Source organism: Oncorhynchus kisutch, linkage group LG14 (assembly GCF_002021735.2).
Source record: "Oncorhynchus kisutch isolate 150728-3 linkage group LG14, Okis_V2, whole genome shotgun sequence".
NCBI lineage: Eukaryota > Metazoa > Chordata > Actinopteri > Salmoniformes > Salmonidae > Oncorhynchus > Oncorhynchus kisutch.
The window spans coordinates 33,043,721-33,068,349 of record NC_034187.2 but is presented as its reverse complement, the minus strand read 5'-3'; the positions used below and the strand labels follow the sequence as shown (position 1 = coordinate 33,068,349).

Genomic DNA, 24,629 nt, shown 5'->3' with positions numbered 1-24,629 from the left:
AGGTAGGCTAAAGCGCTCCGCTCTGTTGTCCAGTGTCTCGCTGCCGTGTCATTGGTCTATAGTTCCACTCCTCAGACTGGCTGTGCTTCATGTCTGGCTCCCGATCTGCATTAGACCCCCCTGGAAGCCTCATGTAAGAGAGAGGGAGGAAGCTTTGCTTTCCTACGGCACATTCACAGATCCACCAAAAGAAGTGTTGCGAGTCTGAGCTCAATCCCTTTATTACGCTCAGACAGGCATAGAGCAAGTGAGGAAGAGGAGGAGTTTGTGAGGAAGAGAGGGGGAGTAGGACTAGGCACTGCAGAGTCTGGAACAATTACTTCAACAGTTTGTCATATCAGCTTAGCTATGACATGAGGATTGGGAGGGAGGCGGCTAGAGAGGGGAACCACAGCCAGGATTCCCACTGGCCCAGCGCTCCCCTTGGAAGATCTGTGTGCTGGGCCAACCCTGCCTGCTGTGTTCCCCTGTCTGGTTCCTCCATCCCTCTGAGGTTGAAGCTACAGTACAGCAAGCCGCTGGAACAATGGAGAGAAAGGCTAGGGATTAAGAAGTGCGTTTGAACGTGTCGCCTTGTGTCTTGTCAGGCTCACTGGTATTGGACGTCGCTGACTGAGTGGCAGCATAACAGGAAAAGGGCTGGCTTTTTCTGCTCTTTTGCACAGGTGTTACTGTGGCAACCGGGACTGGCTTGCCATCCATCGCACGCTGCATCACCTTTTATTTTTCCATTTCCGTTTCCTCTCCACTCTCTTTCCCTCTCTCCTCCACTCTTTCCCTCTCTCTCCACCCTGTCTCTCTGCCTCTCCTCCACTCTCTTTCCCTCTCTCCTCCACTCTCTTTCCCTCTCTCCTCCACTCTTTCCCTCTCTCTCCACCCTGCCTCTCCTCCACTCTCTTTCCCTCTCTCTCCACCCTGTCTCTCTTCTGCCTCTCCTCTACTCTCTTTCCACCCTGTCTCTCTTCTGCCTCTCCTCCACTCTTTCTGCTACAATGAGAGGATCCTATTCAGTGTTGCATACAGATCTATTTGAACCCCTGCTGCTTGTGTGTGTGTAGGTGGACGTGGGGGTGGTACACTTCACACCGCTGGCTCAGCCCCAGATCCAGCAGCCCTTTAAGCTGGTGGAGAAAGTAGTCAGGAACGTCTTCCAGTTCCGGAGGAAGCGCTGCCTCAAAGGAATCCAGTAAGCAATATTTCTACCTCCTCCCACTTCACACACTCCAAGTTCTCTCTCTTTGTTACGTTCCACATTAAGTCAACTCTGTTCATCCTTGACCAGCTCTATACAAAGCCGCTCATGGCTCTCTCACTCCTCCTCTCCCCTGCCGCCCCCATGCCTGTGAGGGGGCCCAGAGAACAAAAGAGAGCAGCAGTTCTGAGTCATTGGGGTGTCATAGGAAGACGAGGCATGATAAATGATGTACCTGCAGGGGGCGGAGAGACAGCTTGTGAATGAGCTCTCTGATGCTGAGCAAGCATCTGTACTGGGGATGTAGCTGTTTGGCTGTTCTGTATGCTAACTGAAAACCCGTGGTGTTGGTGAGGGCATCTGGGGCTATGTCTAGTCTATAGTCTGAGAACTGAATAGAGTTATCTACAGTACGGTCCGATGGATTCTTTACGGATTTCTTTTTTTTTTACACCCGTGTCTGCATATTTAATCACAATAACATTGTTTATTTGTGGCAGCATTTAGTTTGATTTAAATGAACTTGTCTGTTTTTTTATTTAGAAAATGATTGGTTGTAAACTCAGCAGATTCCTTCTGGACCTGACTGTACCTATGAGTGGCCGTGATGCCACCTGAGACTACATGTGTTATTTTCCCAGAATGCTGTTCCCGGAGGCGCAACGGCCGGAGCTGGCGGAGGTAATGATGCGTGAGGCGGACGTGGACCCCACCCTGCGCCCCACGGAGCTCTCCATCCCTGACTTCAGAGCCCTGGCGGATGCCTACAGCCACCTCTGCTCTGAGAACCAGGGTCTCCTCACCTACGACTTCAGAGAGGAACTCCGACTCAAACACCTTCACAGACGCCCGGGCAGCAGCTCTAATGGTACTCAGCAGCCCGTCTGACAGAGAGGCGCTTAAAGGGCGGAGTGGAAGGAACGCCTAATAGTCTCCGTTAGTGACGAGAGAGACAACGCACTGCTCTTAGCGCTGACATTTCCACCTGGCACACGCATGCATTTTTAAACGCCATTTCACTGTAGTCCCGGAGGCGCTGGATGAGACCGTGAATCTTAGATGGGATAGAAGAGAGGGACTGTGGTGGAAACAACAGGGGAGAACTGAACACTGGGCCGTGGCAGGAGAGGGAGAGACTATGGGCCTCGGTCCAAACTGGAACAGCTAACACACATACTAATCTAGAGCTCAGGCACTCCAGTCCAGTTGAAAAGAAAGAATAGTGTGTGTGAAATTACCAGGAGATTTGTGGTAATCATTATATAGGTTCTTATATTTTACATATCTCAACTCTGATTCACATTCAGAGAATGGAGTCACAGCCAGGGTCAGCCTAGAGCAATTAGGGTTACATGCCTTGCTCAAGGGCACAGCGGCAGATTTTCACCTTGTCAGATCAGCAACTCAAACTAGTGACCTTTCGGTTACCAACACTCTAGGCTACCTGGCGCTTCAAGCTCTCGTATATTATACCCTGGTTCTTACCTCGTCCTCTGGGAGATGGAGTCCGGAAACATTTTCAGGACGATTTAGAGAATGAGAACATGTTGACGTTATTCAGGCCATTCCACCTCCCTCTCACTAACTGGAGAGGAGGGACGTGCTGTTGGAAAGTTGTCAGCTCTTGGTGAGGCTATTAAAATCCTAAAAAGTGAGGACTCTGTGTGCCTTGTCATAAATAAAACGCTGGCCATCTGTGATAATAGTACAATAATGTTTCATTCATTTGTTTGTGCTGCACAATCCTCAGATGTGTACAAATAAAAATCCTGGCAATTTAGTTTTTGCACGTTTCTTCCTCCAACTCTGTCCTGCTTCTGTCAATGACCTATTAATTATTATGTATCGTTGGTCCAATGTAGAGGACAAGGAGTCTTCATTTCTGACAGCTCAACAAGGGATGGAGCTGAAACAAACGTTTAATGAGATGAGCTTAAAGGCAGACTGAGGCAGCTTTGAAATGAAACAAGCGCTCTCGCAGATAACGTTTATTTATAAAACAGCTCCATAAGAAAAAGGGGCTTTTCACATTCATTGGTACGCAAGTGTTAAAGTGGAGTCGAGGGCAAACAGTAGCTTCAAGATGCAACGGCTAAAAAACAAAGTACCTTTACAAAAATATACCCAAACTACTTGTGGTACTGTATTTATTGCAAATTACAGCCGTATCTACCTGTAGAAATGTCAAGTATGTGTAAGAATATAAAAGATTCAAATTAACTTACAGTACAGCTATTCTGGACAAATATGTACACAAGTACATAGAAAAGAAACGTATGGGAGCTGCAAACAGGGCAAGTTGACAACGCATGGTTTCAATGAAATCATGCAGTTGTATTTGACAACGCCTGTACACACTGGAAGCTAGCTTTAGGAGGACAACCATACGCATTCAATACACTGAAAATAAATCTAATTGGGAGAAAAAAATACATTTTCTTCAATTCAAGCCTTAACCCCATATTTATTTTGCAGATCAATAAATAAACATTGCTTAAAAACAAACACAAATCCCATGATGTTTCAAATATAGGCAAACAGTGTACTTTAGTGCACAAAATACAGAAAGGCAGAGTCGCAATAAAATCTATGTCCATTCAATCCTGTTGATTCAGATGAAGGGCTTTGTTCAGTCTATTGATAAAGCATCACAGAATAAGCTTAGAAACGTAAGCTTAATTGAACATATGCAACATTTACCCAGAATGCAGTCTTCGCTAACACGGGAACATTCCCTTTAAAAAGTTCAATCACGTAACGCTGAACTTCCGGCGATACGGATTGAACTAGAGCCCTAACTCCTACAGAAAGTCCGGAGTTAAAGTGAAGCTTTTAGGGTGAATCTCAAGTGGCATCCTCATCTCCTTTCCTCTGACTGATGAGAGCAAAGTCTATCCATCAAAATTATACTCACCTCTCCTATATCGAGGAGACGAGGGGAGGAAGCCAATTGAGATGGCCCCTTAGAGAAGGGGAGAGTGAGGCATATACAGTAGAGCGCTGGGTGGAGGCGGAGCTACGTTGTGCATCAGTGCTCGGCAGATTCATTGCCGTCATTATCAGGGACAGAGTCACCTCGTCTCTCTCTAGGGGGGAAACCAACTCATCTGTCCTTTTACACCTGTGCATAGCTAAGCAGGTGGGATCTGCCTTGGTCATTCCACATAATGCGTCCCTTTGAAATTTTCAGTAGAAACTGTGCACCAATATTGTATTTTAAAAGCCTGTTGTATGAAATGAAGTGCCCAACTTGGAACATTCAATAAATATGCATTTTGATGTGTACCATATATGACTTCTAGAAAGATGTTAACCTACTATATTTCACCACCATTGTAAAGCCCTACTTATTTTGTTGCTTTGACAGTCATTTCTGAAGAGGATTAATTTAATGCGATTAGTGATTAATTTACCTTTGTCCCTCATTTTAAGATCGACCCTGTTACTTGAAGTGAACTCTCATTTTAATATGGTGAAACTACTCCTTTTTAAATACAGTACCAGTCAAAGGTTTACACAAAGAAACACCTAATAGACAAATAAAAGTTTAAAAGCAGGTGAGCTAGTTGTACTATTCTCTGGTGATTTGTGGTGGAAAACTGAGTGGGTCAAGCATAACACATTCAACGTGTTACTCAGACAGGCTCGACATTTTTTTTGTGAAGCTTGCATTAAATTGTCCCTCCCTGTTGCACACAGCATGCTTCCATTTCCCCAGTCACAAGGGGATTTATGTCTGATTTAAGATTAAATCTTCAACCCTATTACTATATTTGGCACTTACTATACATTGTACAACATGTGCTCTTCATGACAATGTTAAAATTAGGTGAAATAAACCCCCCCCCCCCCCAAGTTATCCTACCCAAAAGGACTAATTTCATGGAACGACCAGCCTACTGTACGCACTCACAGGAACACAGTTTAACTTCAGAGCTGAGGCACAACAGAACCCTGTGATACCCTGGGACTAGGACAGAACAGAACCGGGATTGCCCATGCCCCGAGGCAGGGAGCAGGGGCTGGGCAGAGGTTTGGTCCTTCTTCCTCTCCTTGTGTCCATCCCTGACCCTACGAGGCGTTGGTGGCACTGCCAGTGTATGTGGTGTCTGAGGAGTCCGTAGGGTCGTAGAAACAGTCTTCGTTAACCACGGAGGTGAGGCTCTGCACACTGAACTCTCTCTCCAGTAGAGCGTTGAGGTCCATCGTTGCCACGTCTGTCTGGCTGTCCAGGGAACGGCTGTGTTCCCCCTGGCTATGCCGCAGGCTGCTGCTGCCTTTCCTCTTCACGGGGCAGATGTGGCCCTGAACCAGTTTGGGCGGGCTCTCCGGGGTGTCCACCTCCGCTCCCTCTGGCTGCACGCGGGGAGCCGGCGCCCGGGAGGACGCTGCTTCCTCCGACAGCCTCAGACTGAGAAACTGGGCCTCGATGGCGCTCGTCAGGGAGCTCCCTTGCCCCTCCTGCCGCCCCCCAGACTCACTGAACTCATCATCGTCCTCATCACTCAAGATGTCTGACTCCTTCACAGAGCTAGAGGCAGAGGAGCGCTGGCTACCCAGGGAGCCCCGGGACCAGGCCTGTCGGGTGGGCAGTGTCTTCGGCTGTGTGGGACCGTTGGCTGGGGGAGCGCCAGAGGAGCTGTGGGTGCCGCTGCTCAGGCTGCCCTCGTCAGAGTCAGGCTGGCCAGGTTTCAGTGTGCTGGTTGTTGAGGGGAGATCCGGCATGGGCTGCTTACACAGCCAGGAGGCTCTGGTCGAACCTGGTGGGGGGAGAATGAGAGAACTGCTAACTGAGCAATAAACTCACTCATATCTGGACAATGAGGGCTTATAATCTTGTAAGTCAAGGTCATGTAATTTAAAGTTATACAACGTGTGGGTCTAATCCTGAATGCTGATTGGCTAAAACCGCATTCCAGCCAGTGTCTCTTTCACAAGTTACAACTGGCTAAATCTATGACTTTAAAAGGCCTATTTACTCTGTTCCATCTGACTGCGCAATCCAAAGTCTAGATGCTATAAAAAAGCATCTAGACATTATCACATTTCTTTCACACTTAACATTTAGTTTTCAACTGCAGAGATTTGTATAGACCTTGCTGTCTGTCTCTCCGACATTTGCAACATTGTATCTGTAGCTGAAGGACTGGGTGGAGTCTCTGGCAACCGAACCAATAACACAAATGGCTTGGGTAGCAACCCTAGATTTGTGTTGGAACTATATCTTGTGGAATGATGAAATAGTATGATGAATTTATTCAAAGTAACTTTTTTTAATGAAAATATGTCAATCAATATTTGAATATGTTGGTAACCCGTTGTATAAAATGATAATGCCCTGGAAGCCGGTATTTGGAGAATATATTGGCACAGTTTGCCGCCCCTCGACGAAACACCAGTGCCAATATGTCCTCCAAACACCGGCTTTGAGGGCATCATCACTTAAATAGAAATCAAAGCAGTGATTTTTTTGGAACAGGGTAGGGATGGGACTCACCTATCCTGGCAGAGGAGGGCAGGGTGCTGCGTAGAGGCGTGAGGCGCTCCTTACACCCCCTCTCGGCCGGGCGCATGTTCCGCCTGACGTTTTCCCGGAGGATGGAGCGGATAACCTTGATAATGTTGACTTTGCACTCTGGGACACTGGGAAGGAGACAGCGGGAATCTTTATATAGCATACGCTGATAGAAAGGGGCTAATTCACTCAGTGAGTCTACAGTAGGGGGGGCACTATCCTGCTGGGGATCATTTTCCCCTGACACTCAATGGACCACTGATTGGCTAGAGAGTCCATGCACATCCCTGACCTTGTAGAAGGCAGTCAAGGATGAGAGCTATAGATCCATAGTCTCCAGTCGGAACTGCTACTCTCTCTTACCTGCTACACAGCTGGAAGACCGTCTCTGGCCTTCCCTCCAGTTCAGACTTGGTATGTATCAGCTCCCAGATGCAGGTCGTCTCAGTTCCTAGGAGGAAGGGATTGGAGAAGTTCAAAAGACTGTGATCTCTTCTATAGTTAATGAGAGCCACGATGGTATGTGCATGTTTGTGTGTCTTGCTCTCTTACCTGTAGTGTTGCCTAGTCGGACCTGCAGTGCAGAGAGCGGGATGAGCCAGCGGAACTTGAAGGGGTCTAGGTCTCCATGGGAGTGCGCCAAGCGATGGGCGGTCTGCACGCACACACACACACACACACACACGAGAGAGATGTTAGGCACTATTGACATCAAAAGGCATATAAAAGCAGGGGTGAAGGTACATTTCTTATCAGCACGGGACATATGAAAGCAGGGGTGAAGGTACATTTCTTATCAGCACGGGACATATGAAAGCAGGGGTGAAGGTACATTTCTTATCAGCACGGGACATATGAAAGCAGGGGTGAAGGTACATTTCTTATCAGCACGGGACATATGAAAGCAGGGGTGAAGGTACATTTCTTATCAGCACGGGACATGCAAGTGCTCGCACAATGTAGTGTTTTTTATAGCCTAGGTGTAATAGAATTCGATATCGAGTCCCTGTTCATTTAATATCTGATGTCTGTGGGCCTAGTAGCCTGGGCCTAGTAAAGATTTGTCATATCATTTTAACATGCAATGCCTTTTAACATAGGCGGTGTGTGGGTTTCATGTTCAGGAAGCACATTTTCACCATAAAAATGCACCTTTAGAACAAAGCATTTCATGCATCCTGGCATTTGCAGACGTATGTAAGATATCACATTAGGAAAAGCTGATTGGATAGTCATAATTTAGGCTAATAATATACACAGTGTACAAAACATTAGGAACACCTTCCACCTTCTTAAAAATGTCATGGCATGGACTCGACAAGGTGTCGAAAGTATTCCACAGGGATTATGGTTGAATATTGTCCTGGTATTTTTCAAATGTTCCATCCTGAGAATAAATCACTTTTCTCCCGGGTAACCTGGTATTTTCCATCAAAACCAGATGTGTCAATCAAAAGCCTTATAAAGCATAGAAATAGTCGTGTCTGGATTTGATTAGAGCTTTGATCGTCATGAGCCCAAGCCAGAAAACACATATATGATATAGACTACTGGACATTACACACAACAGAAAAACAGAAAAGCCCTTAGATGTAGCTAGCTGTATGCTCTTTTGGGTAAATACATGAAACTGGCTCCAGTAGGCTAATCTTTTTGAGTGTGAATTGTATTACTGTACTGTATTATACTGTATTATAATGGACTGGAATTACACACATCTTTCAAACCACACGGCCTACAAAGTTACAAGTATAGGCTAGCAAATGCCATTTTTATTTTTTAAATATAATAAGTTCTATTTGTATAATTAGTAGACTGACGCATATATACCTTTAATAACACTAGGGGAATAGTATGAGCCTACCTCTATCTATTGTTGCTTAATTCAAAGATTAAAGATTGAATTGTTATGGGTCTGAATAAATAACTGCTATAGCCTTCCGCCATTGCGTGTTCGCTCGTCTTTCAAGCTACCAGTGAGTTCTATTTGCTGCTCTATTTAACATTTAGCAAACAAAGAGCTTGAGTCCCTATTTGAATAGTCTATTGGTATAAGAAATTATATGAAAAATAAAAGTCTAGTCTAGCTTTTCCTGCATGGGACTCCAAGAGCTAAGGAGCGTTTTTTAAGGAGAGAGGCCAGTGGAGCACAGGTGCTTGCTTATTGCGCAAGAGACAGAGGCTACAAGTTAGAAGTGCATTATGCATAACCCATAATTCATTAGCTAAGTATAAGGCTAATACTGCATTTAATTTATTGCCTGAAAGAGGTAGGACATCTAAATATTGGGCTACATGTCAATCTAGAACAGGATTATCTATTTTGGATGTCATTTGAATGGAGTTGATGGAGAAAGACAGAGTGCTGATTTAAAGCAACAATATTGGATTGATGGGCTTTTTTAAAGCTCTGCAGCTGCAATTTTAAAAAATCTTTACAATTAAAAAACAAGGTGACCCCCTGAAGCCAGATGGGGATGGGTAAATTAGACACTCATTTGGTCTTTATATTACTGTAGCAAATGTAGGCCTTTCTGTCACAAGAAAAAGTTACCATGAGATGATAGGTCTATATGCATTGTGAACTGTACTCCATACTGAGATGGGCTGTCTGTCCCCACCCTGAGCGTTGATGATTTATCATGCCGAGGCCGTAGAGAAGCCAGGTTTAGACATGGCATATCATTTAACAGTTCCATTTCATGCCATGCTGATCATATAAATCATTTATTTTAAATTTACCGGTTTCTCGCAGTTATTTATCCTGAGAAAATGGGGTCGTTTTGGGCCATTAATCCTGGTAAATCTCGGTAACTGGGTTCCCGCCATTCAACCCTAAGAAGGATGCTGGCCCATGTTGACTCCAATGCTTCCCACAGTTGTGTTAGATTGGCTGGTAGTAAATCTCTACTTCGATTAGCTAGTTCCATCTCATCCCACAGATTCTCAATTGGATTGAGATCTGGTGACTGGACAGGCCAATGCAGGAAGCTGAATTCACTGTCATGTTCGGTGGAACCATTCCTGTACAATCCTAGCCTTCTGGCATGGGGCATTATCCTGCTGATGGATACACTGCTGCCATGAAGTGATGCACCTGATTGGCAATGATGTTCAGATATCTTGTGCCATTCAAACGTTGCTCCACTTTTATCAAGGGGCCCAATATGTGCCAAGAAAACACATCACACCATCACCAGCCTGCAATGTTGACAAGGCATTATGGATACATGTACTCGTGGTTTTCTCCATCACCTAGTCATCAGCGTGTGTCCGCAGGAACCAGGATTAATCAGACCAGGCAATGCTTTTCCAATTCTCCAGGTGTCCAGTGTTTTCATTCCTTAGCCACTGCAACTGCAGTTTTTTGCTGAAAGAAGTGGAACTCTAAGGTCATCGGCTGCCATACCCCATTTTTGTCAAGGTACGACGAGTTGTGCATTCTTTTATGGGTATTTGGGCACCAATGTTGTACTGGACTGTCAGTTGAACAACTGTAGCCCGTCTGTGCACAATGTGCGTCAGCCTCCTTTGTCCTCTTTCATCAATGACCTGTTTTCGACCACTGGCCTGTTGTTGGCTGGATGTCCTTTGGGTAGTGGATCATTCTTGATACACACGGGAAACTGTTTAGTGTGAAAAACCCAGCAGCATTGCAGTTCTTGACACACAAACCGGTGTGCCTGGCACCTTCTACCATACCCCGTTCAAAGGCACTTCAATCTTTTGTCTTGCCCATTCACCTTCTGAATGGCACGCATACACAGGTCCCAGGTCGCAATTGTAAATGAGAACTTGTTCTCAATTTGCCTACCTGGTTAAATAAAGGTAAAATAAATAAATAAATAAAATACACAATCCATGTCTAAATTGTCTCAAGGCTTAAAAATCCTTCTTTAACCCATCTCCTCCCCTTCATCTACACTGATCTGAAGTGGATTTAACAGGTGACATCAGATGAAAGCTATGATCCCTTATTGGATTCACTTGGCCAGTTTATGTTCCTAATGTTTTGTACACGCCGTGTAATTGCAAGAAATACTGTTCAATGCAGTGCCTAGTGGTGTAGAGTAGGCCTAGGTTATATCAGATACATTTCTTCTCCTTGTGTAGCTTTAAAAATAAGGTTCATGAAATCAATAACTTGCTAACATCAGATAGCATGTTAACCATTTCTGAGACTCACTTAGACAATTCATTTGATGATACAGCAGTAGCAATACAAGGATATAACATCTATAGAAGAGACAGAAATGTTTGAGGAGTTGCTGTATATATTCAGAGCCATTTCCTTGTAATTTTTTTATTTTACCTTTATTTTACTAGGCAAGTCAGTTAAGAACAAATTCTTATTTTCAATGACGGCCTAGGAACAGTTAACTGCCTGTTCAGGGGCAGAACGACAGATTTGTACCTTGTCAGCTCGGGAATTCGAACTTGCAACCTTTCGGTTACTAGTCCAACGCTCTAACCAATAGGCTACCCTGCCGCCCCGCCATGCAAAGAGAAGATCTAATACAAGTGTTATTGAAGTGTTGTGGTTGCAGTTTCACTTGGCACATCTAAAGCCTTTTCTTTAGGGGTGTTGCTATAGGCCACCAAGTGCTAACAGTCAGTATCTAAATAATATGTGTGAGAAATGCTTGATAGTGTACATTTGAAGTTGGAAGTTTACATACACCTTTGCCAAATACATTTAAACTTAGTTTTTCACAATTCCTGACATTTAATCCTAGTAAAAATTCCCTGTCTTAGGTTAGCTAGGATCACCACTTTATTTTAATAATGTGAAATGTCAGAATAATAGTAGAGAGAATTATTTATTTCAGCTTTTATTTATTTCATCACATTCCCAGTAGGCCAGAATGGTAGCATTTCCTGTAAATTGTTTAACTTGGGTCAAACGTTTCACGTAGTCTTCCACAAGCTTTCCACAATAAGTTGGGTGAATTTTGGCCCATTCCTCCTGACAGAGCTGGTGTAACTGAGTCAGGTTTGTAGGCGTCCTTGCTCGCACACACTTTTTCAGTTCTGCCCACAAATTTTCTATAGGATTGAGGTCAGGGCTTTGTGATGGCCACTCCAATACCTTGACTTTGTTTTCCTTAAGCCATTTTGCTACAACTTTGGAAGTATGCTTGGGTTCATTGTCCATTTGGAAGACCCATTTGCGACCAAGCTTTAACTTCCTGACTGATGTCTTGAGATGTTGCTTCAATATATCCACATCATTTTCCTCCCTCATGATGCCATCTATTTTGTGAAGTGCACCGGGCCCTCCTGCAGCAAAGCACCCCCACAACATGCTGCCACCCCGTGCTTCACGGATGGGATGGTGTTCTTCGGCTTGCAAGCCTCCCCCTTTTTCCTACAAACATAACAATGGTCATTACGGCCAAACAGTTCTATTTTTGTTTCATCAGACCAGAAGCCATTTCTCCAAAAAGTATGATCTTTGTCCCCAAGTGCAGTTGCAAACCATAGTCTGGCTTTTTATTGGTGGTTTCGGAGCAGTAGCTTCTACCTTGCTAAGTGGCCTTTCAGGTTATGTCGATATAGGACTCGTTTTTACTGTGGATATAGATACTTTTGTACCCGTTTCCTCCAGCATCTTCACAAGGTCCTTTGCTGTTGTTCTGGGATTGATTTACACTTTTCACATCAATGTAGATTCATCTCTAGGAGACAGAATGCGTCTTCTTCCTGAGCGGTATGACGGCTGCGAGGTTCCATGGTGTTTATACAGATGAGCGTGGTACCTTCAGGCGTTTGGAAATTGCTCCCAAGAATGAACCAGACTTGGAGGTATACACATTTTTTTCTGAGTTCTTGGCTGATTTCTTTTGATTTTCCCATGATGTCAAGCAAAGTTTGAAGGTAGGCTTTGAAATACATCCACAGGTACACCTACAATTGACTCAAATTATGTCAATTAGCCTATCAGAAGCTTCTAAAGCAATGACATCATTTTCTGGAATTTTCCAAGCTGTTTAAAGGCACAGACAACTTAGTGTATGTAAACTTCTGACCCACTGGAATTGTGATACAGTGAATTATAAGTTAAATAATCTGTCTGTAAACAATTGTTGGAAAAAGTACTTGTGTCATGCACAATGTAGATGTCCTAACCGACTTGCCAAAACTATAGTTTGTTAACAAGAACTTTGTGGAGTGGTTGAAAAATGAGTTTTAATGACTCCAATCTAAGTGTATGTAAACTTCCGACTTCAACTGTATGTGATGTAAACAGAGAGGTCTACTTTCTTGGGGACCTAAATATTGACTGGTTTTCATCAAGCTGTCCGCTCAAGAGGAAGCTTCTTACTGTAACCAGTGCCTGTAATCTGGTTCAGGTTATTAATCCACCTACCAGGGTGTTTACAAACACTACAGAAACAAGATCATCCACATGTATCAATCTCATTTTTACTAATTCTGTAGGATGCAGTGATCACAATATAGTGGCTATATCCAGGAAAGCAAAAGTTCCAACAGCTGGGCCTAAAATGGTGTAGAAGAGATCATACAAAAGATTTTGCTGTGACTCTTATGTGGATAATGTTAAAAATATTTGTTGTTCTGATGTAATTAATGAGGAGCATCCAGACACTGCACTTGATGAAATTGCTTCTTCTAATTATTGATAAACATACACCTGTTGAGAAACTAACTCTTAGAACTGTTGAGGCTCCATGGATTGAGGAGGAGTTGAAAGAGATGGGGCAAACGGAGTGGCTAATAAGTCTGGCTGCACATCTGACTGGCTGACTTCCTGCAAATTGAGAAATTATGTGACTAAACTCAACAAAAAGAAGAAACCGAGATCAATGATATGAAGAATGATGGGGGAAAAAAATAGTCAGAAAGACAAATTCAACTCCATCTTTCATCAAATCAGATTGCTTATTCATCACAAAACCATTTGATGTTAGCAATTATTTTAATGATTATTTCATTGGCAAAGTGGGCAAACTTAGGCAGGAAATGCCAACAACGAACAGTGAGCAATTGTATTCATGCATAAAAAACAAATAATGAAAGAAAAGCATTGCAAGTTATAATTTCATTAAAGTTAGTGTGGGAGAGGTGGAAAATGTATTGTTATCGATCAATAATGTCAATCCTCCTGGCATTGACAACTTAGATGGAAAGCAACTGAGGATGGTAGCTGACTCTATAGCCACTCCTATCTGTCATATTTTTTTATCTGAACCTAGAGGAAAGTCCTTGTCCTCAAGCATGGAGGGAAGCCAAAGTAATTCCGCTACCCAAGAGTGCTAACATTTTGGTTCTAACTGCAGACCTATAAGCTTGCTGCCAGCTCTTAGCAAACTGTTGGAAAAAATGGTGTTTGACCAAATACAAAGCTATTTCTCTGTAAACAAATTAACAACAGACTTTCAGCATGCTTATAGAGAAGGGCACTCAACATGTACTGCACTGACACAAATGACTGATGATTGGTTGAAAGAAATTGATAATAAGATTGTGGGAGCTGTACTGTTAGACTTCAGTGCAGCATTTGATATTATTGACCATAACCTGTTGTTGAAAAAACTTCTATGTTATGGCTTTTCAACCTCTGCCATATAGTTGATTCAGAGCTATCTATCTAATATAACTCAAAGGGTGTTCTTTAATGGAGGCTTCTCTAATGTCAAACATGTAAAGTATGGTGTACTGCAGGGCAGCTCTCTAAGCCCTCTACTCTACTCTCAATTAAGTTGAGAATTTTGATAACCAAAAGACAGACCAAAGTTTTTTCAATGTCATCTCTACAGCAATAGCCTTTAGCTTTCCAAACAGTTTATCCGCGATTGTATTTTCAAATATTGCAATATGCCTGGCTGAGTCTCTCTGCTTTTCACTGACAGTCACAAATCAACAATCATTTTTTTATTTTTTTATTCTTTATTTAACTAGGCAAGTCAGTTAAGAACAAATTCTTATTTTCAATGACGGCCTAGGAACAGTGGGTTAACTGCCTGTTCAGGGGCAGAACGACAGATTTATACCTTGTCAGCTCAGGGATTTGAACTTGCAACCTTCCGGTTACTAGTCCAACGTTCTAACCACTAGGCTACCCTGCCGCCCCAGGGTTTGCAGCGGAAGCTCCCCAAAATGCGGGCCCTTCCAACTGTAGGCTATGCACATTTTATTTAAAGCTAATGATCCTCCGGCCAAATCATGCTTTCTGATGAAGTAGCCTATTTTGAATGGTTGTATTTATTCCTGTTTAGATAGGACACAAGATTAGGCCTAAGCTTATTTGGCATTATAATTTTGAAAATGTAATTCAAGTTACTTTAGGGAAAACTTTATGGACACGCAGTCTATGCCTTTTAATGTGGCAGAAACACAACCAGTCATGAAGTTTTCATCTGATTGTCAAACAATCACTTCAAAAGGTTCTGTAGGCCACCCGTGAACTCTGTAGGCCACCCGTGAACTCTGTAGGCCACCTGTGAACTCTGTAGGCCACCCATGAACACTCATCCCCTCAGAAAATATTCCCAGTATCCAACCCCAACACTGTGCACCTGCCATTTGATGAATGGAAAGAGACCTCTGTTATAAAACACCTACATTGTACTGTAATGACAATATCTGAATGTCATTAGGCCTACACTTGTAGCCTGAATTGCGTCCACGTGCACCTCGGTGTCGGGCCACTCATCTCTGCCTTTGCAAAATGTAAGTATTCTGGTCAAACCATAAATCAATTTGGAGCGTATACCACCCAGCTTCAAGTCAGTTCGCTCCTTTTCCATGCGGCTGACATGCCGTAATGTTAAATAATAGTGTAATGATCTATAGTTTTTGGACATGTGGTATTAATTATGATAGGGTGACGTTTAACCAGTACGGCGTACCCCCTCTATTTATTTTGCCGGGGTGCCATACCGGCTAACCTTCACCCCTGTATAAAAGTAAATGAAAGCGATAGAGAGAGAGGACTCACCATCTTCTTCTTGAGCTTGTTACTCTCCCTATAGACGAGTATCACCGCCTTCTTGAACACTGAAGAGAAACCACATGAACACTGAGGATGAACACAACTTTGGGAATGTACACGGGGAAATCCATCCCCTCAGAAGCGATCTGAATTTACAACATATTGGCACTATATCCATAAAGCCCCAAATCATACTGGTATAACAGGGTTAATCAGTACCAGTAATATTCAGGTGGATATACAATACATGTATCTAATAGATAGTCATTAAATGTGTGTTGGGTTTACATGCGTTTGTCTAAAGCCAGGAGACTCAGCATTTCAAATGGAATTTGATAGGAGTCCAGGCAGACAGACTGCCAACCGCCTCTGGCTCTGGCAGAGGCCAGGCAATCTCTTTCCCATAATGCTGCAGTAGCAGTACAGTGTCTCTCCAACTCACCAAACACGGTCAGGTCGGGGTCCTTTCTCATGCGGCCCAGCGAGACATGGGGGTTGAGCCAGACGACAGAGGAATGCATGAGGAATTCTCCCATGGAAAGCTCCGTGACCTGGGAGAGAGTGTGTGAGGGACATACTAAGTACTGTATCTGTACAGGGAATGGGGCTTCGGCTACCTTTTTATTTATTTATTTATTTTACCTTTATTTAACCAGGTAGGCAAGTTGAGAACAAGTTCTCATTTACAATTGCGACCTGGCCAAGATAAAGCAAAGCAGTTCGACAGATAAAACGACACAGAGTTACACATGGAGTAAAAACAAACATACAGTCAATAATGCAGTATAAACAAGTCTATATACAATGTGAGCAAATGAGGTGAGAAGGGAGGTAAAGGCAAAAAAGGCCATGATGGCAAAGTAAATACAATATAGCAAGTAAAATACTGGAATGGTAGTTTTGCAATGGAAGAATGTGCAAAGTAGAAATAAAAAAATAATGGGGTGCAAAGGAGCAAAATAAATAAATAAATAAAAATTAAATACAGTTGGGAAAGAGGTAGTTGTTTGGGCTAAATTTTAGGTGGGCTATGTACAGGTGCAGTAATCTGTGAGCTGCTCTGACAGTTGGTGCTTAAAGCTAGTGAGGGAGATAAGTGTTTCCAGTTTCAGAGATTTTTGTAGTTCGTTCCAGTCATTGGCAGCAGAGAACTGGAAGGAGAGGCGGCCAAAGAAAGAATTGGTCTTGGGGGTGACTAGAGAGATATACCTGCTGGAGCGTGTGCTACAGGTGGGAGATGCTATGGTGACCAGCGAGCTGAGATAAGGGGGGACTTTACCTAGCAGGGTCTTGTAGATGACATGGAGCCAGTGGGTTTGGCGACGAGTATGAAGCGAGGGCCAGCCAACGAGAGCGTACAGGTCGCAATGGTGGGTAGTATATGGGGCTTTGGTGATAAAACGGATTGCACTGTGATAGACTGCATCCAATTTGTTGAGTAGGGTATTGGAGGCTATTTTGTAAATGACATCGCCAAAGTCGAGGATTGGTAGGATGGTCAGTTTTACAAGGGTATGTTTGGCAGCATGAGTGAAGGATGCTTTGTTGCGAAATAGGAAGCCAATTCTAGATTTAACTTTGGATTGGAGATGTTTGATATGGGTCTGGAAGGAGAGTTTACAGTCTAACCAGACACCTAAGTATTTGTAGTTGTCCACGTATTCTAAGTCAGAGCCGTCCAGAGTAGTGATGTTGGACAGGCGGGTAGGTGCAGGTAGCGATCGGTTGAAGAGCATGCATTTAGTTTTACTTGTATTTAAGAGCAATTGGAGGCCACGGAAGGAGAGTTGTATGGCATTGAAGCTTGCCTGGAGGGTTGTTAACACAGTGTCCAAAGAAGGGCCGGAAGTATACAGAATGGTGTCGTCTGCGTAGAGGTGGATCAGGGACTCACCAGCAGCAAGAGCGACCTCATTGATGTATACAGAGAAGAGAGTCGGTCCAAGAATTGAACCCTGTGGCACCCCCATAGAGACTGCCAGAGGTCCGGACAGCAGACCCTCCGACTTGACACACTGAACTCTATCAGAGAAGTAGTTGGTGAACCAGGCGAGGCAATCATTTGAGAAACCAAGGCTGTCGAGTCTGCCGATGAGGATATGGTGATTGACAGAGTCGAAAGCCTTGGCCAGATCAATGAATACGGCTGCACAGTAATGTTTCTTATCGATGGCGGTTAAGATATCGTTTAGGACCTTGAGCGTGGCTGAGGTGCACCCATGACCAGCTCTGAAACCAGATTGCATAGCAGAGAAGGTATGGTGAGATTCGAAATGGTCGGTAATCTGTTTGTTGACTTGGCTTTCGAAGACCTTAGAAAGGCACGGTAGGATAGATATAGGTCTGTAGCAGTTTGGGTCAAGAGTGTCCCCCCCTTTGAAGAGGGGGATGACCGCAGCTGCTTTCCAATCTTTGGGAATCTCAGACGACACGAAAGAGAGGTTGAACAGGCTAGTAATAGGGGTGGCAACAATTTCGGCAGATAATTTTAGAAAGAAAGGGTCCAGATTGTCTAGCCCGGCTGATTTGTAGGGGTCCAGATTTTGCAGCTCTTTCAGAACATCAGCTGAATGGATTTGGGAGAAGGAGAAATGGGGAAGGCTTGGGCGAGTTGCTGTTGGGGGTGCAGTGCTGTTGTCCGGGGTAGGAGTAGCCAGGTGGAAAGCATGGCCAGCCGTAGAAAAATGCTTATTGAAATTCTCAATTATGGTGGATTTATCAGTGGTGACAGTGTTTCCTATCTTCAGTGCAGTGGGCAGCTGGGAGGAGGTGTTCTTATTCTCCATGGACTTTACAGTGTCCCAGAACTTTTTTGAGTTAGTGTTGCAGGAAGCAAATTTCTGCTTGAAAAAGCTAGCCTTGGCTTTTCTAACTGCCTGTGTATAATGATTTCTAGCTTCCCTGAACAGCTGCATATCACGGGGGCTGTTCGATGCTAATGCAGAACGCCATAGGATGTTTTTGTGTTGGTTAAGGGCAGTCAGGTCTGGGGAGAACCAAGGGCTATATCTGTTCCTGGTTCTAAATTTCTTGAATGGGGCATGTTTATTTAAGATGGTTAGGAAGGCATTTTAAAAAAATATCCAGGCATCCTCTACTGACGGGATGAGATCAATATCCTTCCAGGATACCCCGGCCAGGTCGATTAGAAAGGCCTGCTCGCAGAAGTGTTTCAGGGAGCGTTTTACAGTGATGAGTGGAGGTCGTTTGACCGCTGACCCATTACGGATGCAGGCAATGAGGCAGTGATCGCTGAGATCTTGGTTGAAGACAGCAGAGGTGTATTTAGAGGGGAAGTTGGTTAGGATGATATCTATGAGGGTGCCCGTGTTTAAGGTTTTGGGGAGGTACCTGGTAGGTTCATTGATTATTTGTGTGAGATTGAGGGCATCAAGTTTAGATTGTAGGATGGCTGGGGTGTTAAGCATGTTCCAGTTTAGGTCGCCTAGCAGCACGAACTCTGAAGATAGATGGGGGGCAATCAGTTCACATATGGTGTCCAGAGCACAGCTGGGGGCAGAGGGTGGTCTATAGCAGGCGGCAACGGTGAGAGACTTGTTTTTAGAGAGGTGGATTTTTAAAAGTAGAAGTTCAAATTGTTTGGGTACAGACCTGGATAGTAGGACAGAACTCTGCAGGCTATCTTTGCAGTAGATTGCAACACCGCCCCCTTTGGCAGTTCTATCTTGTCTGAAAATGTTGTAGTTTGGAATTAAAACTTCAGAATTTTTGGTGGTCTTCCTAAGCCAGGATTCAGACACAGCTAGAACATCCGGGTTGGCAGAGTGTGCTAAAGCAGTGAATAGAACAAACTTAGGGAGGAGGCTTCTAATGTTAACATGCATGAAACCAAGGCTATTACGGTTACAGAAGTCGTCAAAAGAGAGCGCCTGGGGAATAGGAGTGGAGCTAGGCACTGCAGGGCCTGGATTCACCTCTACATCGCCAGAGGAACATAGGAGGAGTAGAATAAGGGTACGGCTAAAAGCTATGAGAATTGGTCGTCTAGAACGTCTGGAACATAGAGTAAAAGGAGGTTTCTGGGGGCGATAAAATAGCATCAAGGTATAATGTACAGACAAATGTATGGCAGGATGTGAATACAGTGGAGGTAAACCTAGGTATTGAGTGATGAAGAGAGAGATATTGTCTCTAGAAACATCGTTGAAACCAGGAGATGTCATTGCATGTGTGGGTGGTGGAACTAATAGGTTGGATAAGGTATAGTGAGCAGGACTAGAGGCTCTACAGTGAAATAAGCCAATAAACACTAACCAGAACAGAAATGGACAAGACATATTGACATTAAGGATAGGCATGCTTAGTCGAGTGATCAAAAGGGTCCGGTGAGTGGAGAGGTTGGTTGGTGATTTAGACAGCTAGCCAGGGCATCGGTAGCAAGCTAGCATAGGATGGAGGTCTGTTAGCCACCCCAACCTCAACCAAGTGCTATCTATGTGGGGTGTATGTTGAGTATCTATAGGAGGAAGTATCTACAGGGGAACTTAGCTATTTCCAACCAGTTTCTGGAAGAGACGTCTCACCAAGAACCCTTGAATAGACTGAATTGACCTTGACGGTTATGCAGCAAACGTAGGCTGTGCTGGTTTTAGCCTAAGTACGTGTCCAGATTAAAGATATGAGCGAGTGTGATGAAAGCTGCTGTAACAGAGGCAGAGGGTAAAGCAGCAGGGTACAGTATAGCTACCTCCTTCTCAGGGCCACTCTGCTCTGCCACCAGCTGGTCAAACACAGAGCCATAGTCCTCATAGATCTTCTGCATCTCATTGATGTGGCTGGCCACCTTCTCCATGGCCTTCAGGGCCTCTGGGGATACAGGAGAGGAGAGGGAAGGATTATTGTCTGTCTGTGTGTGTGTGTGTGTGTGTGTGTCTTCAATGTACCTGTGAGGTGGTAGTGCTCCTCGCTGTCTGTGTCAGTAAGGGACACTAGCTCTCGGAGAAGTAGAGGGTATTTCAACACTCTCTGGACTGGTTTGATCAGGTAGGACTCCAGGGTGGACGAGTGCTGCTTCGTTGGGTTCCTCGCATCCAGAAACTCCTTAAAGGCCAGGTCAGTCTTCGCTGTAGACAACAGACAAACATACTTACTTTACCAAGCCCTGTACATGTCAGTACTTTTAATCACATCTCTCATACTGCAGCAAGCTTGGAGGACTGTGCTTGGTGGTGCTAGCATTAGACCTACCATGGTATCTTGGTGCAATAATAATTGTCCACAGGGGGGCAGTATAGGCTACTTCTCACCCTAGCATGACCACTGAAGTAAAATCGCAAGCTGCAGGTATGTACAGTGCATTCAGAAAGTATTCAGACCCCTTGACTTTTTCCACATTTTGTTACGTTACGTCTAAAATGGATTATATATATTTTTTCTTCATCAATCTACACACAATACCCCATAATGACAAAGCAACAAAAGGTTTTTAGAAATGTTAGCAAATTTATTAAAAATAGAATACAGATACCTTACTTACATGAGTATTCAGACCCTTTGCGATGAGACTTGAAATTGAGCTCAGGTGCACCGTTTCTACAACTTGGAGTCTACCCGTGGTAAATTCAATTGATTGGACATGATTTGGAAAGGCACTCACCTGTCTATATAAGGTCCCACAGTTGACAGTGCATGTCAGAGCAAAAACTAAGCCATGAGGTCAAAGGAATTATCTGTAGAGCTCCGAGACAGGATTGTGCCGAGACAGCTATGGGGAAGGGTACCAAAAAATGTCTTAAATGGAAGAAGTTTGGAACCACCAAGACTCTTCCTAGAGCTAGCTGCCAGTCCAAACTGAGAAATCGGGGGTGAAGGGCATTGATCAGGGAGGTGACCAAGGACCCGATGGTCAATCTGACAGAGCTCCAGAGTTCCTCTGTGGAGATGGGAGAACCTTCCAGAAGGACAACCATCTCTGCAGCACTCCACCAATCAGGCCTTTATGATAGAGTGGCCTGAAAATGCACGACAGCCTGCTTAGAGTTTGCCTAAAGGCACCTAAAGATTCTCACACCATGAGAACCAAGATTCTCTGGTCTGATGAAACCAAGATTGAACTCTATGGCCTGAATGCCAAGCGTCACGTCTGGAGGAAATCTGGCACCATCCCTACAGTGAAGCATGGTGGTAGCCACATCATGCTGTGAGGATGTTTTTCAGTGGTAGGGACTGGGAGACTATTCAGGATCGATGAACGGAGCAAAGTACAGAGAGATCCTTGATGAAAACCAATTTCAGAGTGGGGCAAAAGTTCACCTTAAAACAGGACAACGACCCTAAGCACGCAGCCAAGACAACGAAGGAGTGGCTTCAGGACAAGTCTCTGAATTTCCCTCAGTGGCCCAGCCAGAGCCCAGACTTGAACCCCATTGAACATATCTGGAGAGACCTGAAAATAGCTGTGTAGCGATGCTCCCCATCCAACCTGACAGAGCTTGAGAGGATCTTCAGAGAACAATGGGAGAAACTCCCCAACTAAAGGTGTGCCAAGCTTGTAGCGTCATACCCAAGAAGACTGGAGGCTGTAATTGCTGCCAAAGGTGCTTCAACAAAGTACTGAGTAAAGGGTCTGAATACTTATGTAAATGTGATATTTCAGTTTATTATTTTTAATGCATTTGCAAACATTCCTAAAAACCTGTTTTTGCTTTGTCATTATGAGGTATTGTGTGTAGATTGATGAGGGTGGGGAAAAGATTGCATCTATATTAGAATACGGCTGTAACGTAACAAAATGTGGAAAAAGTCAAGGGATCTGAACACTTTTCAAATGCACTGTAGATACTGTAAAACATGGTGTCGACATGAGACTGCCACACCACTCAAAACACAAAACACCATTCAAAAGACGGCGCTTCAAAAGAATCACTGCAGTGATTTTCATTCACAGTGTATAGAGTGGAGAGATGCTAATATTGGGTGCTGTGTGGTCTAGCACCGTAACGCATTGAAAGACTTTCTGGAGGTCAGGTGTTGACATTCCTCGCCACCTCGCTGTTCGTCTCACTATGTGTGGAAGGATTGAGATGCCATTAGAGTATTCATTATAGCACTCTGAGCCACAGACAGACATCCGCATTGACACTTCACACAGTAATTGGCAGGCAATTAACGAGTAAACGTAAAGTGTGTGTGCAGCGAGAACCCAGGGAGAACGAGAGCGCGTAATTACTAGAACCGCTGACAGACACCCACGGATTCTCTGTGGATGCCCGCAGCTGTGCTGAGTTCCACTGTGCTAGGCTGTGCTGTGTACTGCTGGCCTGTGCTGTGTGTTGTACTATACTGTGCTGCAGAGTTCTGCTCTAATGCACTGCTCCCCTGTAACAGTAGTGCTGTAGTGATTTATCATGTTTACTCTGCTGTTTCCTACTCCAGTTCATTCTGATTCATCAGAGACCGTTGTGGAAAAGGCCAAACCACTTTCCAGATTCTCCCTGTGCCATTAAAACTCAATTTCGGTACCTGCTTCAAGGAATGCCGCACAGAATCTTGTAATGGGAGGAATTTAAGAGGCACAAGGGTGCAATTTTCCCACTCTGTTTAATTCATTCTGCACTGGGCAGTGTGCCCAAAATGGAGGAGGCCAACGTCATAGAAATAAATTCAGTTCAACGTTTATATTCAATCATATACACAGGGCCGCTCAAAATTACTAGCAGTCCTCGTCAGCGTTTAATAGTCTCTCTCTCTCTCTCATTATAGACCAGCTTCAGCTGTGCCGCGCAATGGGGGAGACTTCAGCTAGCCTAGGCACTTTCACAGTTTTCCAGTGGGAAGCCTTTCACAGTTGAATTGATATGAAAGACAACGTAGGGAGTCCAGATTGATAGAGTTAAGACAAGGAGAGAGGAGGTTGAAGTGGAATTGCACTTTTACCAAGCGAGTAGCTCCTCTCAGAGACATTTTACCAGAGTTCCTTGTTGATGATGGACCATAGGAGCCCAGTCAACCATGTTATTTACATGGGGATGGTGGGGATGATGTCATGGAGGTACAAGTGGGTATTGTGTGCAGGTGTGGGGTTGGGGGGGGGGGGGGGCAGCGTAGGGTAGAGGGGAGACCTGTACCTCTCTCCAGGACTTTCTGGACCTTGATGTGGTTGGCACAGAAACCGCTGTAGAGCTTGAAGTGATCAGCGTAGTACAGGAAGGATCCACCCAGAGAGAAGAGAAGCTTCTAGAATCACAGAGAGAGAGACAGAGACAGCCAAGAGAGAGAGAGAGAAAGAGAGAGACGGAGGGAGAGTGTGAAGGAGAGAGGGATGGGAGAGAACATTTGAAGTCGTGACCTGACCACGCTCACCTCCCTCCCATGGGACAATGTTTAAAATCCCCCAGGCCCCACCCCCTCTAACCTCTGAGTCCAGTGCTCTTTGACTTGGAGATACAATTCTCCAAGTCAACATCACAAAATCAATAGGCCACACGTGTTGCCTTGTCAATGCAGTAAATCAACCATGCGTGAACCTGTGACATGTCTTCAATAATGAATATCCCAAGGTGTGACAGAACATCATAGCTAACTGGTTAATAAGCCTGTGAGTATGCGGTTTCATGTCAAGTGTGATTACTGCAAGAGATGTTTGGCAGAGGCAGTTGTAACATAAGGGGCACGTGTGTGTACTCCAAACTACCGTACCTTAAACTGCTCAGGGGTCTCCAGCGTTCGGAAGTCAGGTGAAGAGGCGATCCTCTCCTCCAGCGTCTGCAGGAACACCCGCTGGAAGTCCAGCATCTCTGGCAGGCTGCCAAACAGACTATCCATCTGAAGGAAAGGAGAGACAGGAGCCTGGTCAAAGACCTAACAGCAGGCAGTCACTCGTTCACCTCCACCTCACATGTCCCACGTGTGAGAGAGGCACTTAGGAACAGCCTCTCTTTCCTTCCACCTCTAATACAATCTCCCACTCCCTGGCTCTCCCACACCTTCATTAAAAGATATTCAGG

At 44.5% G+C, this 24,629-nt stretch overlaps 2 protein-coding genes across 8 annotated transcripts in view; one reads left to right on the top strand and one right to left on the bottom strand.

The window, feature by feature from the left end:
• tfb1m (transcription factor B1, mitochondrial) overlaps positions 1 to 4,471 on the top strand; it is a 45,297-nt gene extending 40,826 nt beyond the window's left edge. For all 4 annotated transcript variants that reach the window (XM_020500968.2, XM_020500970.2, XM_020500967.2 and 1 more), the window contains exons 7-8: positions 1,059 to 1,186; positions 1,834 to 4,471. In XM_020500968.2, the coding sequence (XP_020356557.1) occupies positions 1,059 to 1,186; positions 1,834 to 2,080 (375 nt within the window). In that variant the 3' untranslated portion in view covers positions 2,081 to 4,471. The remainder of the gene's footprint in view (positions 1 to 1,058; positions 1,187 to 1,833) is intronic.
• LOC109903938 (T-lymphoma invasion and metastasis-inducing protein 2-like) overlaps positions 3,168 to 24,629 on the bottom strand; it is a 114,221-nt gene continuing 92,759 nt past the window's right edge. For all 4 annotated transcript variants that reach the window (XM_020500961.2, XM_031788268.1, XM_031788269.1 and 1 more), the window contains 10 exons: positions 24,322 to 24,447; positions 23,751 to 23,859; positions 20,568 to 20,747; positions 20,372 to 20,490; positions 16,106 to 16,214; positions 15,670 to 15,728; positions 7,260 to 7,362; positions 7,071 to 7,158; positions 6,690 to 6,835; positions 3,168 to 5,952 (listed from right to left, as the gene is read on the bottom strand). In XM_020500961.2, coding sequence (XP_020356550.1) covers positions 5,264 to 5,952; positions 6,690 to 6,835; positions 7,071 to 7,158; positions 7,260 to 7,362; positions 15,670 to 15,728; positions 16,106 to 16,214; positions 20,372 to 20,490; positions 20,568 to 20,747; positions 23,751 to 23,859; positions 24,322 to 24,447 — 1,728 coding nt within the window. In that variant the 3' untranslated portion in view covers positions 3,168 to 5,263. The remainder of the gene's footprint in view (positions 5,953 to 6,689; positions 6,836 to 7,070; positions 7,159 to 7,259; positions 7,363 to 15,669; positions 15,729 to 16,105; positions 16,215 to 20,371; positions 20,491 to 20,567; positions 20,748 to 23,750; positions 23,860 to 24,321; positions 24,448 to 24,629) is intronic.